Below are 18,471 nucleotides of genomic sequence, written 5' to 3' on the forward strand. Positions count from 1 at the left end.
CTTTCTTCCTCATCAGCATCAGGCACTAACAGGGGACCAGGCAGAGGAGACAGAGGAGTCAAATGAAACGCTGCCTTTTGGATGCTGTTACAGAGAGGCGAAGTGAGGCTCTTCTACAGCGCTGCTGCCTTCCTGCTGGTGGGTCACCGCAGCCTTTGCTTCCAACTGTAAAATCATCATATAATATTAAATATATACATCCACACACCATTTTCTAGAAACATTCTTTTTCATTCAGCTGGTCCGGGTACTTGTGAGCGGGAGGGAGGCATCTGGATGGCAAGGTCTGCAGGAGGACGATCGCTGCTGTTGGACTGTGACCTGCAATAAGATGTGTTTGTTCTCCAGTGGCCGAAGTGGCATTTGCCCTCCAGACTCTGGCGTAAGGACCTGAACCATCAGCGTTGTACCAGCGGTGTCCTGACCTAGGTAAAACGTGCACTGCAACACAGGCTGGCTGCTAAAACGATGAAAACCACTTCATTTACTGCCACTGCTTCAAAAGCCGGCAGCCCTAGTAACTCGGAAACACTGACAAACTAACCTGTTACACTCTACTGAAGCCAAGTGCTTTTCATCGCAGTCAGGAGAGCTTTGCTGGCTGACCCCCGGTGAGGATCAGTTCCTGCGTGGGTCAGCAGATAACAACAAGCAAACTGAGTTGGGTCTGTAGCAGCGGCGCTTCCTCAGGTGCCAAGCTGGGGGTAAAATACATCATCATCATGTTGCCTTGAAAGCCAGGTAAAACTGAACCCTGAGTAATAAAATTTATTTATTGTGAGCAGAAGCCTGCAGTCCAGAGCAGTGAGTGTGTACTGATGCTGCCCACAAAACTTCGTTTTGGCAACATTTTATATATATAGCAGTCCATCACCTGTAATATACAGGAAATGCATGCAATATGCAGATGTACACTTTATTTACATCATCTGCAGTGAGCTGGTTATTGCTCTCACTGATACACACTGGGAGAAAAACCGCTTTTGGTAGTGCTTTTCCTGGTTCTCGATGGAGCGAAAGAAATTAAAGGAGGTCCAGAGTTATCACGTGTCGGAGAAGAGGCTGCGCGTACCCCTGTTGCACAGGTCCTTTCCCCACGCCCGTGGGGTCTCCCACGTCCCAGGGAGGTGGGTTTCCTTAGCTTTGCTGAGGATGCGCTGGCTGTTGTGTTTTCCTCCTGTTCCCCCCACCTGGGGACAGCCTGCCAAGTGATGGCCTGTCACACTGGGAAGACAAGGAGGTGGACCAGACAAAAGAAACCGAGAGGAAAAGAAGCAAAAAGCCAGGGGTGGTTAACGGCCGGCCTTGCGAAGCCGCACGTCTATAGGGTCCAAGAACACTGCCAAATACACATTATCCAAGAGTTTTAACACAATTTATTTTATGCTTAAATAATCAACTAGATCATCCAGTGTTTGTTGTTTTCATACATATGTAATTAGAGCTATTATCAATGAATGCTGTTTCCATATGAATATAATCAACAAATTAAAGTATTTCACCAAAACCCAAATAAAAATGCCCTTTAAAACACAGCAGCCTTAACAACCTAATATTACACTGCTAGGATGATTACAGATGATTGGCTTACTGAAAGATTCTACATCTTATAGCCAGTACACAATACAGTAATAATTTTACAGCGTGCTGCCAGTCTATTAGCTAATAATTTCTCTTCAGTTCATTTAAAAATAGCCCAAACTTGTGCTCCTTAGAGCACCAACCCACTTCTAAAGCTGCAAGCATTACCCCCGTTATAAAGCGAGAACAGATAGCACCCCCCTCCCCATAATGCAACTACTGTATATGTTATGGGTTTTAGGTCATTTCATTGAAAAATTGGCAACAGCAACAAATATTAGATGAAGGGCTTTGTGTTTATAGATAAAATCTTATTTTTCATGTTGCGGTATAGTGTTTGCAAAACTGGAAAAGATTTAATCAAAATAAGGTGAAACACATGCATCAAAATATTAGTACTCTGAAGAAAAATTTTCACAGAACTACAGAATTCCTCATTTTGGGAATCATTTAGATTTGCAGCAGATTTTAAAGATTTTTTTAAAATCAAGCTAGCGTTTTTGCATATACAAACATTATAATTGCTAATATACAAGAATCTGTGAAGATACACCCAGAATATCCCTGTAGGTGCAGCCATTTGAGACACCTAGCCTGCTCAATGCATTTGCAATATTCTGTTTGTGATCGAAAAGGCAGTGCCTTATCAACATTTATTCTATTTTGTTAGAATTTATACAGTGTTATTTATTTACAGCAAAACTACTGATGTTTAAAAAAGAAACAGATAGTGTTTTATACCCTGACAGTTTGGGTCCAAGAAAAATAAGGCGAGCTGTTGTGGATTTTAGTAATTTTAGTGTCTTTCCGTGGTTTAACCATTTCATCTTCGTACATCCCCTCTGGCCACAGGAATTTATTTCTTTTGAGATGACATCAAACTGCTTGAAAGAAGCTGTTAACAGCATGGCATCTTGTATATACACTGCATTGGTAACTGTGCACCCTCCAATCCTGTGAATGAACGTGAATTTCCATGCTCTGTAAATTGGCTCATGCTAAATTAATTTTTTTGTTTGTTTTTTTTTTGTTTGTTTGTTTTTGTTTTTGCATAAAAACCATGCGGTTAATGTGTGGAAGCAGCAAACACACGCACACTTTTATAGGTGAATGTTTAATTCCTGTTGATTTTTCTTCCGTGAGTGTCCCTCTAGAATACTGGCAGCAAAAGCACACAGTCCTATGGAAAGAAAAGATAGCACAAATCATTTCAGAATATCTCGCCAGAATCAATTTCGTGCCTTTCCCTGACTAAACAGAAAAATTCTAATTGGCATTATGGAATTCTGCAATAGGAGAAATCACACACTTTCGAGGTAGATAATGACATTAGTTGAGCTCCCAGCGTGAAAGGGAAAATGCAGCCGCAGATGTCCACATTGCTGGTGAACTGATTTACAAATATGTTTGCAACACGCTGCATTTCATCACCCCAGACAAAGTACCAGCTCGTCAGATCTGATGATGACAAGGAATAGGTACTCTCTATAGCAGAAGAAATAGCATCGTCTCCAGAATGAGAGCGCTGCTGCTTTCACAGCCCGTTTTTGTTTATTGTTTGCAAGCATCCCCACAGTGGTGGAAAACCCGCACTCCTTGCACATCCACCTCTGCCAGTTGCTCGGGGAACGTGACCAGGAGAGCCAGGAATGCCGAGTCCAGCCTTTAGGAGGCTTGGCGAAGGACAAAGCGAGGAAGAGGAGCAGCCCTCCCCATCCATCTCCCACCTGGCTCGCGTGAGTGGCATGGAAGAGACAGGGCGTCCAGCTCCTGCTCTCTCGCCCATCCAAAACCAGTCAAGCAGCCATGCACATAAGGACAGCAAGTTCGTTACATCTGTTGTACGACAGCAACGTCTTGCAGCAAGGAGGCAGGAAGCAGAAATACAAACACACTGGCGAATGGGAGCTGGAAGACCTGCGGGCTCCCCAGCACCTGGGCACAGGGAAGCCTGTTTGGGAGCACGGCTTGCACAGCGCCTGCAGCATTCAGGGTGCCATGGACATGCCTGCTTACTATTCAGGTCACAGGTCCACATGCATCCTCCAGGAGTGCTCGCGCTCTCCCCTTCCATGCTAAAACAATCTGTCCATGCCCACATCGACGGTTGTTATAAATCTATCCTGCTGCTAAAAGTCACCTATTCACATTTCAGCGGTCACGCCAGTTCTTACAGTGCCGTCCTGCAGAATTGCATGCAAAAGTTCTTGGCTTTTCCTTTCAACATGTATTTCGCAATGGGTTTATTTGCAATGGTGACAAAGACATTTTTACAGCAAAATCTAGCTAACATTGTGATTTTTTTTTTTTAAACATTCAAAGGAAAAGTAACACCTCTGCCTTCCAAACAGGATTTTTTTGTCTTCTGTGATCAAGAAACAAGCTGGTTTTCTATCAGAAACCCGTCTGTGCAAATACATCCACTTCTGCATTCAAATAAAACGTTTTCAATAGACTCTTGACTGGGCTCACAATTACTTAATGCACATTTGGTCATGCTCATCGTATCAAAGTTTGGACCACAGAGATTCATCTTACAGGACAAAGTTCCCCCCTGAGCAAAGGTTTATTATCTAAGGAAGACTCTCTGAGTTCGTCAGGAGCTCTAGCACAGAGGAGTTGCCTGCTGGAAATCACAGGAGAAATGCATCAGCAGTCACGGGAGCAAATCTGCTTCTGAGGAACTCAGACTCTGGCTTTCTGAAGGTCAGAATATGGTTCATACATTAGGCAAGGACTACCTTATTAATGCCATTTCATTTTAAAATGAAATGCTTCTCCCTTATCCCCAATGTGTGTTGCATCATGCTTGTATGCCAGCAGGCTCTTTAGCTGCACTGCTTATGGGGTTCAATGCCCCATCTTGCCTTCAGTGCCTTCGAATTCACAAATTTCCACTAGTTTCCCCCTCCGGATTGACAGTGGAGAAACACAGGAGCCAACTTGGCACATGATTTCGTAGAAGCAGTGCCATCCCTTTGGCTTGCTTTCCTCCTGTATCCTTGAGCTCCACGAAGGAGAAAGGCACATCAAAAGAATCACCTCCCTTTTCAAAACATTAAATATTTTATGAGTATGTTGAACAGAAAGCCATGTGAAGCAGTATTATTCTATTAGCACACGTGGGAGGGCTCTCAATAAAAGCAGGAATTCAGCGGTTGTGCTAGGTGGATGCAGTAGGTGCTTACCAGATGCTGAAAGCATGCCAGTTGCCTCGCAGAGCTCGCTCCTTAGGGCTTGATCCCATAAAGCCCTCAGCTAGATCCCACACAGCGAGTGCCGCTGGTCTCATATGGCGCTACTCGCACGCACAGAAAGCCTGTACAGCCAGGTGGCTTTAGGGGCTACCTTACATTGCAGCAGTCGGAAGGGACTAGTGACTCAGGAGAGACTCTGCTTCTGTCCTTTACCTCCATACCACTATCCAGTATGTTTTCTAGGTCCTGTTTATCCTGTTCTTAAATCCTACAGTCAGTCCTATACCAGGTGTATAGGAAAAGGATAACACATAGACTTGCACTTCATAAACTCTTCCTCTGCCCAATTCCTAAAACCCACCAAAGCTAAGAAAAGTTCTGAGTAGAAAAAAAAAGACATGAACATGGTAAACATACGCGCTTGAAGCCATGACTGACTGACCAGCATTGATAGACACAGACTGGCTCCTCCCGTATTTACCCGCACATTTGCTGTGTGACTATAGCTCTGTGATCGAGACAAAGCAGCCTCTGGCTTCACAGTGCTCCGGCATGCTGTTACAGAGCCCCTGCAAGGGTGTCTTAGTCTGTGCATTTGGTTTTAGTTTGGGAAGCCCTTATACTGTCAGCTGCTGTTTTGTTACAATCGTTAAGGCTGGATCAATAAAATTCACAAGAAACAGTTGGTAAGGATTATTTGTTGGCAAATAGTGAGACACTTCACTGGCTCTTATAAGGACTTTGGCTTGCATAGCTGCCCTCAGATCACATGCCCAACAGTGGAAGAAGCTTTTCACTCCCAGTAGATTTGTGTGCAGCTCCCTCACTATTTGCGTTTAAGCTGACTTTTAGGAGTAGAAAGTGCCGTGGATTACAAACACTAGACTTTGTAAAACTCCCCAGAATGTTACACGTGCCTCAGTGTTGCTTTGCTTTATGTTCCAAGAAGTAAAGCTCAGTTTCTATACATGAACTCAAGGTCATTTTCTGCTTACAAGATCAAGTGCCATCTATTCAGCTGTGCAGCTTGAAAGCAATGTCAAGGTAGCAGAGGCAAGGTGCTAGCCCCCGTGCTGCGCAGCGCTGTGCTGGCAAAAGGCAATGGAAGAAATTGCTAAAGCAATGGAAGAAAACTGATCACACTGACCGTTCAATGGTCGGCTTTCAGCTTTCATGAGTAACTTTTCTTCTCCACGTGTCTGACTTCTTTCTTTGTCTTAACCTTATAAGCTTCTCCCTGCTTTAAAGGAAAAGTATAAACATTAACATAGTCTGCAGAGAGTGCTCGTAATTATAAACCTGCTTCTAAAACAGGCTCCACATTTTGCTGTAACAGGATAAGTAAAAAGCAGTTAAATCACATTAACACTTCATTTCAAAGATACACACAAGCTACTTATCCACTCTGCTGGGCTGCAAAAGCACAGGCCTGAAATATCATCTTCAAGTAGAAAACACAGGTCTACAATTTCAGCATGACCCTTGGGCTGGAGTGCCCAACTGGCAGCCCTCGTTAGAGCCCCTGCCATCAACTGCAGCGGGACTCAGTGCCACCATCAAGGAAAATCACCTTTCCCAACCGGCCTCCCGAGTCAGCTGGGATTGGTGGACATTTCCAACAGCACAGGCCGTGGCTGCTGTTATGATGTTTCATAATGTCTGTGCTTTAAAGTGAGCAGGTTAGTAATGGAATTAAAGGGAGGAGGAAGAAAGCCAGCAAAAACCACCACCGAAGCAGCGCAGAAGTAAAACCAATGACAGTGACAAGCAGTGCAGGTTTCAGTGTCTTTAAAACAGCAAACCCCAAAATAAAGTTCATCTTTGCTCATTAAAAGTAGCTCAATAATCATCTAAAAATAAATACTCCAGTAATCACAAGCCTTATTCACATCAGAGAAAGGCATCTGTTATGCGTGGTTATCAGCAGAATTTACCCCTCGGGTGATCAGCATTGATGTATTTGTAACTATTTGTAGTTTCCAACTAATCTAATCTGGTGCAGCAAATTGAAAATGTTTCCCCTTTGCTGGGCAGGATTTATTTTTTCCCTGATAAAGGACTACAAAAGAGGGGATGGAAATATGTTTGTTTCAACTCTCCTAGTTCTGTGTTGTGTCCCCCCTCTTTTTTTCCCTTTTTTTTTTTTTAATTTTTTTATTACCAGCAGATAAAGAGTATTTGTTATCTTTGTTTCTGAATCTGTTTTCACTCAGACAAAAATTCCATTAACACCAATGACAACTTTACTGGAGCAAAGACCTCCCAGGGCCATGCGCTGGGGAACAAGGCATGAGCTCCCCTGTAGCCTTTTGTCTCCAGAGGTGCTGCCTGTTCCCCCGAGGCCTCCTTGGGACAGAGGACAGATCGAGGTACAGCCTGCCCACGCCTGCCCATACCCCCGGAGCCCCATGCAAGAGGGGCTGGGGCGTGCTGGGGCACAACAGGCCTGCCCTTCCCGCTGCCCTCCTTTCTTTTTGGGGGGTGCTGAAGCTGGGCACAGTCCAGCCCTGCAGAAGGGCTTCCGATTTTAATTGCCAGGGACAAAATCCTGTCTTGGTGCTTGCTTGCAAAGGATACCATTGCTTGGGTATGTTCACGTTCCCCTGAATCCTGCAAACCCTCAGTCACTAGCACAGGGGTATTACGCAGGTGAGCGAGAGGCTGGTGAAGACCAGACTGCAGCTCATTCCTTTGGGCTGGTGAAAAAGCAACACACTACACCTACGGGTGTAAGGCACAAATTCTGCAAGGGCTTAACCAAACCCACAGACACGGCTCGTCTTGATGGCACAAAACAGGCGCCAAACCTATGGTTTAAGCCTGCTGCTGCTGCCTGTTATACAGAAACGGACCTTAATGCTTCTGCGCCGACAGAATTCAGCCGGGCCCTCTTGACACAGCCCCTGCCCACACACAGCACAGAGGGAGACCCCTGCCCCGCTACCCAAACGCACAACTTGTCAATAACCGCAAGCACTGCACTTTGCCAAGGCTTCTTGTTAAATGCAAACCTCCAGCCCTTTAGCACTTTCTAGCAGTCAACACAACCCTCTGCGTCTACTGTTATTTCCTGGTAGTCCCCGTCCCATTACCATTTCACCAACTTTCCTCTCATGGGGGATAACAACGCGTCTTACTACCTTCCGGGTGATCTGTGGGAAGCAATACATGAAAAGTATAGGTTTGTTTTTTTTCCTAGATTCTAAAGGGAGAAAGTATGTTAAAAGAAGTTACGTGAATGCAAAGACTCAGAGCAGTGATGTAATTCATGATTACTTTTCTCGTGATGACGTTGCCTTCTTCGTCGGTAAACTGTTCCTCTGTTACAGATTCACCAGGAATGTTTTTTGCTTCCTCACCCTAAAGAACGTGTTATAAGATTAGCAATATAGCCTATATTCTGCCAAACCCACACATATTTCCACACCAATCCAAGCAACAAGCACATGCTAGCTTCAACTTTATGTAACAGTTTGCTTTATATCACACAAATAGTAAGAAAGCCTTGCTCATTTAGCATGCCAATACCTGCGCATTTATTCTACAGAATGTGTCCTTAAAGCCTGTAGTGAGCTTCTAGCACATTGCTCTTATTAACTAATTCATGACATGAAGCTCTCTGGGCAACAAATCATCTTGCGGTCAGTCTGAGTCCTACGAGATGGAGGCACAAATTCATGACGATATAATCTCTAATCAGACATCCATTAGCTTTTCACAGCTTCTCAGTGCCCAGCACACACAGAAACATGGTCTAACACCAGAATAAGGTGGGAGAAATTTGGGATTTAAAAAGACAGCTCTGCCTATAGCTTACTAAACACAAGATCTTAAACACACGCACAAAAGACAAGACTTCTTAGCATCTACAAAATGGAGAAAGGTATTTTACATGACACTTTTCCTGTCATGGTAATGCCTGCCGACCTGCTGAGGAGCCTCGGCAGCCTGGTGCACGACTTACTGAGATCGGCAGCACTCCAGCCATCGCTTCTTGCAGTACCAGCCGTTTATAGGACCAGCGTAAATAAATGTAAAAGCAGTTTCCTAACTGCTATGCTAGTGACTTAATACCACTACAAGAATTATTGCTCAAATTATAAATAAATGATGTTACTTTAGAGTCTAAGGCTAGCTGGCAGTCATGAACTCACGTTCCAGAGGAACTTTGACAATTTTACCTCATAAAGTCATGTTTCCAAAGCATGGAAACATGCTGAAGCAAGCACTGCATTTGATGCTTCAAAAATATCCATTGTCTGTGCTTATTTATTTCATATAAATAAAACAAATATAATCATAACGTAGCTGGCCTACATATGAAAAATTTCCACATGTAAATGAATAACCCTTTAAACAAACAAACAAAAAAATCCTTCAAACTCTTCTCCTCCCCTCGCCCTCAACCCACTATGGAAAAAATGGCAACTAGAGGGAGGAAGGAGAAAGAAACATTGTATAAAAAGTTATATCAATATTAACAACAAAATAATATTTGAAATGAGATTATTACAGCTCAACATCAAGCTTTCGTAATGCTTCCACGTACTAAGCAGCACAGGGCAAATATAATTCCTATTTACTGTGGTCTATACGCTACATAGCTGTCTACATAAGCTCCTGGCACTGCTCCATAATGAACAAATATAGTGATGCCATGTTTAATTTAACCGTTTTCCCTACAAACACAGCTTTTTCAATATGTACATTGTAACATTAGGTTTGTAGGCTATTTCTAAGCTCTAAACCAAATAAACCTCTCCTTTTGTTTACAAGCCATTTGCGGTCTTTTCTATAGCCAAGCTTGTCCATTTTCCTCACTTTAGAGGGACTGCAGCAGGCAGAAGCCAGAGGGGAGCACTGAAGAGCAGAGCACAGCTCTGCCACTCACCGAGCACCCGGTCAGCATTTGTCATTATTCAGAAGTGCAGAATTTTTGCTTATTTCATATTGAAAGCTGTATCAAAATCACCGCTTGATAATTAAGTAATTAAACCGTTTCGGACATTTTACATGTCTTTTACCCCACGCTTGCACAGGCTATATATAAACTGTAAAACTTGTTGAACTTTGATGCCTCAGGAAGCATCACCGGGAGAAGGGCAGGCTCCACAGCCAGGCGGACGTCACTGTTTAGGGACGTAAGGATGAGGTCCTGCGTCCGAGATACGCCTGGGGCTGAAGGGACCTAGCTGAGGTACCCAGGCCTGGGAACGGTGGCATCCCTACAAGAAGCACAGCAGAACAAACAGCTGCTGAAGCCTTCAGATGGAGCCTGGGCTGAGCCCATACAATTCATTCCCCAGAAGGACTCTGCTGAGGGGTCACGGGAAGGAGAAATTATATACCTGCCTAAGCACCGACAACAGGCTATGTGCAGGAGGAGGGAAGTAAGAGGCTGGCCCCCCCCAGCGAGCAGGGCCCCAACGATGGCAGCTCGCTCCTTCCTTTCTCATGAGCGAGGCAGCAGAAACGAGAATGGCACGGGGACTGCTGCTGCAGCAGGGGGGGCGATGACTGGGTAAAAGTTTTGGGAACTGAAACCTGTGGGGTTTCCTAGCCACAACGAAACAGGGGGAAATACTGATTCTGGAGATGTAATACTTTAATCAGAAGCATAGCAGATGGGGAACTAGCTGCACAGTTTCTTTCCCGGCCTCCCACCCGTGGGCTCAGAGACTCCCCAGCGGGCTCCCGCACAGTGCCCTAAGGGGGGAACCCTGGCCCAGACATCCCTCCCACCCCATGGAGCACAGAGGTATGGAGAGGTTCTCTCTCATGAATAGAATCTCCAAAGCCACTACAATAAAAACCATGAAAACCAGAACTAAAACAACACAGCCAGCAGCAAGGTCACCAGACTACCTGGCACGCCAATACTGCTTGTGTGTACTGGTCCTTTGACTCCTTACTGCCACTACGAGCAAGGTTGTTCCTTAAAACAAGTTAGTGAGAATTACTGTGTTCAGCTTTAAAATGAAAAATGTATTGATGCACTGAAAGATGTCTCTTGGAAGAAAATGCAGTTTTAAAGGTATGGTGAATCTTGGTTTTTAATTAGCTACATGCTCCTTTAAGCATAGTTTAAGGATAAATGCTGTACATACTCAGCAGTCAGCACGCATGAAATCCAGCTTTCACAATTCTCTGGCTGGTGGGTAGTTAAACAAATTGCAGGAGGGCTCACAATTGGCAGGAGGTAGATCTGATTTACTGACATTTCTAATCCTATGCAGTTATAAAGACGGATGTTTGCTAGGAAAAAAACCCCTTACCCACTGGCAGTTTTACTTGTCAGATCTCAAACCAGCTTTGCGTTAGAATGGCACATTAGATGACCTTGTCAACAAAAGCTGTTTTTAAACACAAAGCTGGTGCATCTGCGTCACAGCTAAAGAATAAAATTCTTTCTGCTGCATCATACTTATGTGGGCTTCATTTTACCCTTGACCCGTCGAAATCACTGTCACAATACCAAGAGCTTTAGAAAGGCAGGGAGAAAACTTAATACCGTGATTACTGGAAGCTCGGTTATATCCCTGGGACTAAACCATACAAAGGCTGCCTCAGCCCCAGAACATGCCAGGAAGCTTTGCAAAGCAGAGTGCTTTAATGTCACCCTGCTCGCTGGAGTGTAGTCCTGCCAAAACCAGCTGGTATCCTCTCTCTGCTGCTCTCCAGGGCAGGAGAAGCAAAGAGCAGCTTCCTCAAAGTCTTCCGCCAGCTCCACTGATTTTCTTAACAGTTATTTGCAGATTATGGGTGTTTCCAGGGACCTCCAGATAAATGGAGTTATACAGCCGGTGCTGCAGTATTGTGCCAAAGTTCACTGCAGATTTGTCAGAGCTCTGGTTTTCTTTCATGTTTGTTTTGTTACTAGAGGGATAATAGTCCCTTTTATTCCTCCTATACATCTAGTGTTGTTGGTGGAGGAAAAAAGGTGCGGCTGGATGTCTCTTACCCAGATGAATAAAAAAGAATTTAAAAGCAGGTGGAAATAAGCAAGATGGAAAGATCCTAAATACCTAATTTCGCCAAAGACCAGAGGCAATGCTGCAATGGGAACAGGAGCTGTACAAAGCGCTCAGACCTCTTCCCTTACTGGCCTAAGCCACCATCAAGACATAATCCTTTCAGTCTCGAGATCACATTCTTGTAATGCATAAACAGCAGCTGCGCCTCGGTCTCCTTGGGGTCTCAAGCCTCTGTGGCAGTAGAAACAAACATCTTTCATTAAGGTCATTTTCATTGGTGAGTTCTGCCTACTCAGGGAGACCTTGTTAATCAGATGCCATGACTCTCTGCCTGTGCCTGTGCTGAGTCTGTACTTGCTTATTTGCAGATGTATTGCTAAAGCCATGGCGGGGTGGGGGGGGGGAACCCAACAAACCAGCAGGCAAGCCAAGGAGACCTGAAAGGAAATGGTGCCGCAAATGGGGCAGAGTATAGTCCAATACTGGGAGCTGGGTCATAGGTCTGTTGCTTGTTGCATGCACATGATGAACAGACCTTATAACAGCACTTGTAGTCTGTGTTTTAATTTACCTCTGTGTTATCTTACTGAGGCCGGCAGCTCCGACCCTCCCGGTCCCTCTGGTGCGAGATGGGGTGAGGGCGCTTACAAATCAGAGCAATTCTGCAGCTCTCCCAGCCTGGCAGGGACTGCAGCGGAGAGGCTGCGCCCAGCTGAATACACAAATGGAAACACTTCCCATGTGCCTTATGTGGGGCACAGGCCCTTAATTCTTCTCACCTACAGGATGGCCACATTTTCACTTTCCATAAGTCAGTTTCCTCTGAATAATAAGATCATGAAAGCTGCTGGTTCTAGTTTTGACTGACTGCTGCTCAGGCTCCCATGCCACTCCTCCAGTGCAGGCTGAACCAAACCCTGCACAATCAGTAATGGGTTTCATGGGCAAAATGCATGGAAAGAGACAAATAAATCTTTAATAAAAATTGGCAAGAAATAACAAAAGTACAAGATACAAAATGACATCAGATTTGAATAACTCCTTCTTAGAAATCTATTTTATTTTCCATTACAAAATTCTACCATAAACCTTTTGGCAAGAATCTTACTAAACAGTTTTTGCCAAAAATTTGTACCCATGAAAGATTTAACAACCTTTGAAAAAGCATGAAAAATTAGACACTGATTTCTGTCATGACTGAAGAAAAGGAGCTTTGGATCAGGCTCTGAATGTGCACATTGTGGCAGCACTCTTATGTTTCCCTTGTGTGCTAATTGCTCGCATTCCTGCGCTACCATAAAAACCCCATTTCTTTTGCAATGCCCCGTCCCATCAATCCGCCATGTGAACAGAAGAGGGGAAAGGAAGCAAAAACAAAAACATCTGCACTACCTTGAGGTTAGAATACGATCCTATTACATGTGGAAATGGGCATCAGTCCTTGCTTGTCTGGTTTTATGGGCTCAGCCCTCTGAAGTGCTAAATCCCATGGGAATGTGCTTGAGAGTGCTGAACACTTGACAGGACTCAGCTCTCGGACTGCTGGGAAAATACCTCCGGGGGAGAGAAAAGCCTTTCTCCATATTTGGGCCAGGACGGAGAACTAAGGTAGCAGTTAAACGGAAATAATTGTGTTAGCAATAATGCAGAATGGCACTGAAAGGAAAAACAAGTTGGGAAAGAAGAACAAAGGTAATGAAGCAATTCAGCCCTGACAGTAGCTGTGGAGGCACATAGCAAAGCCTTTTTTCCACGGGAGTGAATTTATCCTCGAGGTTTTGGTGTTACCAAACTTCATCCCTGCAGGCTACGTGAGTACCTCTCTTGCTTTTAATGCAACACGCAGGCAGTAATGAATATATGCTACGGTAAAACAATGCAGCTCCCATGTGCAGCTCTGCCCAGCGGAGGCTCCAAGCACACCCTCGTCCCCTCCCCGCTGCTGCTGTTGGCACAAGCTGGCAGAGCGGGCTGATGGCACAGGCACAGCACTGCCACCCATTTATGAAGCCTGCACCCAAGTTTTTCACATGTTCAAAAGAGTTTTTATTCCAGAGAATGCAAACTCAACAAAGATTTCTAGGGCTGGCTCCTAAGTAACCATAACATAAGGCAGTATAGGATAAGTACTCCCATGGTCCAGGCGTGACTGCAGGAAAGCACTGGGACAGTTCATCATCAGTGTGTGGCAGGCTTGCTGCCTGGGGGATGGGAGAGCCAGAGGGAAAATGTCCCTGCCTTCTACTCTGCATCGCCCCTTAACAACTATTTGGCCAGCCAGGAGTGTCAGAAAACACAGGAGTAGGAGAGCCCGATTCCCCTCTCGCTACTGCTCCGTGTGAGTGATGCCAGCCCCGCTCAGTGTGAGCCTCAGAGAGGGGCACCAGGGCTGTGGGGTCGGGGACAGCACCTGCTCGCCATGCACTCAGGCACTGGCAAGCGAGAGCCTGCTGCTCCTAACCACTGCCCGAGCCCCTGTGGCAGAAACACAGGAGTTATTTTTACTCTGTAGGCTGAGAGCGTTGCTCCGTGCCTCTGAGCACTATAACCTGAGACCTCTTCCCTGAATGACGAGCTGTTTCTCAGCTCGTACATGCTCTCACAGTGATTTCAGTTCACCCAAACTGAACCTCTGCTCCCAGGAATGTGCAGAAATTAAAGTCCAGATCCCTACCAATGTTAAAGCTTGATTCTTCCATTTCATACCACCATTTCATGAACTTTACATGATCAAAACATACTTATTGAAATGGTTGTTTCCACTATCAAAATCTTTCTCTAAAAGGCCTGATTGATTGCTGCTTTGAAAATTTTTCTTGTTCTCTTTTAAGCTTGTCTTGAGATGCAGAGTGGGGGATAAAAAAAGAAGTTATAAATCATCAGCAAATGACAGAAGTATCACATGTATTTTCTAATCAAGAGACAGGTACAGCTCTAATCCAGTTTGGATCAGACACGTTCCCAACAGAGCAGGTTCAGCCGCCTCCACTTACCATGCACACCCTCCTGACTACATCTGCACTAGCTGCAGATTACAACACTATACATGCTGCTTTACCATTGCTCTGTTAGAATTTCAACCCCAAATTATACCACCACATTTAAAAACAATTTTCTATGCCTTTCTCTAAACACAGCAGATGTACTTGGAAAGCAAGTGAAGGCTGCCTTTTACATACTTCCTCTTTTCTGCTCCGACATTTCCTGACTCCAAACCAGTGGACACTAAAATGGTTCAGACATAAATTGGGTGGGGGACCTCAGCCACAGGCCAACTATGCAGCCTTTAAAACTTTCAGCACGCGGATACTTTATGTCTTACCAGAAACGCTCTTACAGCATTCAGGGGTCTGTAATCACCCACAGGCTGCCTCCCCCACTTGAAAACAGAAACAACATTCCTATTTCTGACCAGTCATGTCTTATCTATAGAGGGAATTACTGATGAAGGGTTATACCCCGACCTGCCCAGGGCCGTTCATGGAAGGCAGCAGGTTCTGTCTGTAAAGATGAGGTATTGGACAAAACATTCACTTCTACTAAGCTCATTTTTGCAATTCCTGCCTTGTCCCGAACGGAAGCACAACTGGTATACTGAAGAAATTCAGGGTGAAGAGACTCAGAAATGTCATCCTGCCTTTTCCAAAAGTGTCTGTGTCTTGGACAGATCAGTAGCTGTGCAGAGCAGCCTATCTGCCATCCACATTATACGAAAGGTGCAGTGCCTGTATGCATACTCTTCTCCATAAAGCATGCAAATAACAGCAATACAGATATGTGCAATCAGAGTGTCACAAATCATTCCTAAAGTAACAATTATATCTTAGGCAAACTCAGCTAGTGCTGTAATAGCACTATGGTGGCTGGCCGTCTTTTTGATGGCTTGACTACATGATTTTCTAATAAGAATCTAATAAATCCTGTAAGTAACTGAGGGATTAACATAATGGTTTCCAATGCAGAATTATTTTCTTATGCTATATGCTGCAGACAAATAATGCCATACTCTATGACCATACAAGAAAAAATATGAGGGCAAATGCAATTATTTATATGACTATGCCATTGTTATCAATATATAAAGTATCTTGTGCTGTAAATAAAGGCCATCTGTAAACAAATATACTAAATAAAGCCTACTGAAGGCAATACAAAGACTTATTAACTTTGGTAGGTTTTAAATCAGGATCACCTGCTGTTTTGAGAAGGTTTTCCAGAACACATTAAGCACTCAGGACCACAAGTTTCAACCAGAGTACATGGCTCATACTATCATATATCCCACTCATGTACGTTCCTGCAATTTTTTAACTTGTAATTTAGAATTTTTTTAAGAAAATAGAAAAAAAGAAAAAAATTGTCACCCGTATCTGTCTGCAATTCATTTTTCTCTACATCAGATCAACACACTGCATCTCGCTGTAGTCTTTAAGATGCCATGCAAAACAGTGGCAGTGAAGGACACAACATGCCATGCAGCACAGTTGTTTTCCAGCAGAAGACAACCATAAACCTCTGGGTTAAGCAAGGAAAGGCCACCTAGCACTTGGTTATAAATACATACTGGCAATGGAAAGCACACTACCAGAGGGATTCCTGTACGCCAAAACTGACATTCTGACATAGCAGTCCAAACCCACGTCCATGCCAACATTGCCTCAGGAATGCAAATTACAAAATACCTTCAGAATCAACCGCCGTCGATAAACTCTTGTAGTAATTCTCTGCTCTTCATCTGAGCTCGAATCACTCTCAATCTCACTGTCACTACATTCCTAGTAAATGCAGTTTTAGTACATTTGAACAGCACATTTGCAAGACAGAACATGCTGATCAGGACCAGGAGAAGAAAACAGAGGTTATCATGGACAGTGTTTTTCCTGTTTCTATTATGTACATAATGACTTGCAGTTCTGCTCTTAAAGTATATGGTGGGAGAAGGCCTTTTTGCTCCTTGGCATGCTGTAGCTTGGTAAGTATACCAGGTATGGAATATCTCAGCAGCTCTTAAGTCTTAGAAAATGGTATTTGAAATGCATCTGACCTGTGGAATTTCTAAATCTTATGTAGTTGTAAAAATTTTATTTACAAAAGAACCTTGTCATAACTTCTTGCTTTTTTCTCCTCAAAAATTAATGTTTTAAACAAATTGTATAGATTCATAAGGTATGGGAAGTGAATTCCCTCATAAAGAAGACAATCACACAGAAAGATTCAGTGGAGCACCTCCACAAAGAAGATTACAAATAAGCATTTTGAAGAACTTCTCCATGTAAATGGCTTTCCTGCTCAGTATTTATCTGCTTTTAAGTAGCAAAACTGTAGTGTGAAGTACAATCATTCTGCATTTTTTAAGAAGAGAACTGGTAGACCTCAGCTCAGGGTGAGGGGGAACAGCCTGACGCTGGTCTCAGCTTGGTGCCGGGAGGTACCACAGCCGCACACAGGCATCTACTCCGTCCTGGCGCCCTCTGACAGCCCCAATGTTTTCCCCTCCGAAACCCAAGGAGCTCCTCAGCTTTGGGGCTGAGCAGCTCTGTGTGCACATGCCTGGCAGAGGGCTTCATACCTATGTGTGTGACAGACACAGGGCAGAGGCCCTTCTCACATGACGTTTGGCTGAACCAACCTTTTTGTGAATTTGAAAATTTTCTCTATAATTACTCAATGACAGCTCAAAACTGATTTTAAAGTCATGAATAGTGGATATTGCTAACTGCATTTCTGTTTCTCTTTTTGAATCTGGCCCAAGACATCCCAAACAAGAAGCATTTCTCAGAAATAACGTGTAAAATAAGAGTAGGAATAGGTGAGTGGAGGAGAAAAAGGACTATATAACAAAAAGCATTTAGGGCAGGATGACAGTATTCATCTGCATGTAAAGTCTCCTGCTGTCCTCTGACACCAGCCAAATATATATACAAAAAATTATAATCCAATCCTATCTTGAAGAAGTAACAAGAAGCGGGAGAAGATTCCCAGAGGGCATGAAGGTTTTGGAGGAAGAGTTATTTTTAATAAACGGCTCCAAGTGGTTTATTTGTGATGGAATTCTGACACTGGGAGTCACCTCAGCCACGCAGTGGACATCACCCTCTTCAGGATAATAGAGCAACTGTGATGTGCTCCTCTCATTTAAAAAGATCACTGGAATCTGATGCTTTAGCATTTGTAGAGAATTACATGGCCTACGCTGTCACTGCACTGCTTTTGTAAACTTTTGGGCATTTATGTGGACTTGGGATGAGGCCAACAATTTGTTTCATCCATGTCACTACGCAGCAGCCCAATATCTATCATCTGAGTTTATCTCTTGTTGCAAACTGTGTGCCAAAACACTGATGCAGCCCTCACCCTGCAGGTGGACGACTATTGCTTCTTAGCTCTTTCCCAATGGGTCACAGAAAAAATCTCTTACTTTGGGAAGTAATTTTATTTTGTTCCCCCTTTCTTTCCACAGAAATAAATCTGTTTTTTCCATACTTTTCTCTTTATGGAGCATTTCTGAAGAATGCCTTGCAGAAAGACTGCAGTTGAAATTCTCTTTCTGTTTTCATTACAGCACATGAAGTGTCTCACCATGAATTGGACTGTGTTAGTAATTAAACTACTGACTTCAAATTAGATTAGAAGATATTCTTGAAGAAATATTGAGAAGATACTAGAAGCAATTCTTGTTGTCATTCTAACAAACACTAGTTTGTTACCCATTCAGGCTT

The 18,471-nt window shown here is 43.9% G+C and overlaps 1 protein-coding gene across 1 annotated transcript in view; it reads right to left on the reverse strand.

Annotated features, from left to right (window-relative positions):
• Positions 1-1,767: 1,767 nt before the first annotated feature.
• Positions 1,768-18,471, reverse strand: part of ANK3 (ankyrin 3) — a 210,925-nt gene continuing 194,221 nt past the window's right edge. The window contains exons 43-47 of the mRNA XM_050899157.1: positions 16,435-16,527; positions 8,055-8,138; positions 7,871-7,930; positions 5,926-6,018; positions 1,768-2,761 (exon numbers count right to left, since the gene is read on the reverse strand). Coding sequence (XP_050755114.1) covers positions 5,950-6,018; positions 7,871-7,930; positions 8,055-8,138; positions 16,435-16,527 — 306 coding nt within the window. The 3' untranslated portion in view covers positions 1,768-2,761; positions 5,926-5,949. The remainder of the gene's footprint in view (positions 2,762-5,925; positions 6,019-7,870; positions 7,931-8,054; positions 8,139-16,434; positions 16,528-18,471) is intronic.

Source organism: Gymnogyps californianus, chromosome 6, assembly GCF_018139145.2.
Source record: "Gymnogyps californianus isolate 813 chromosome 6, ASM1813914v2, whole genome shotgun sequence".
Classification (NCBI taxonomy): Eukaryota; Metazoa; Chordata; class Aves; order Accipitriformes; family Cathartidae; genus Gymnogyps; species Gymnogyps californianus.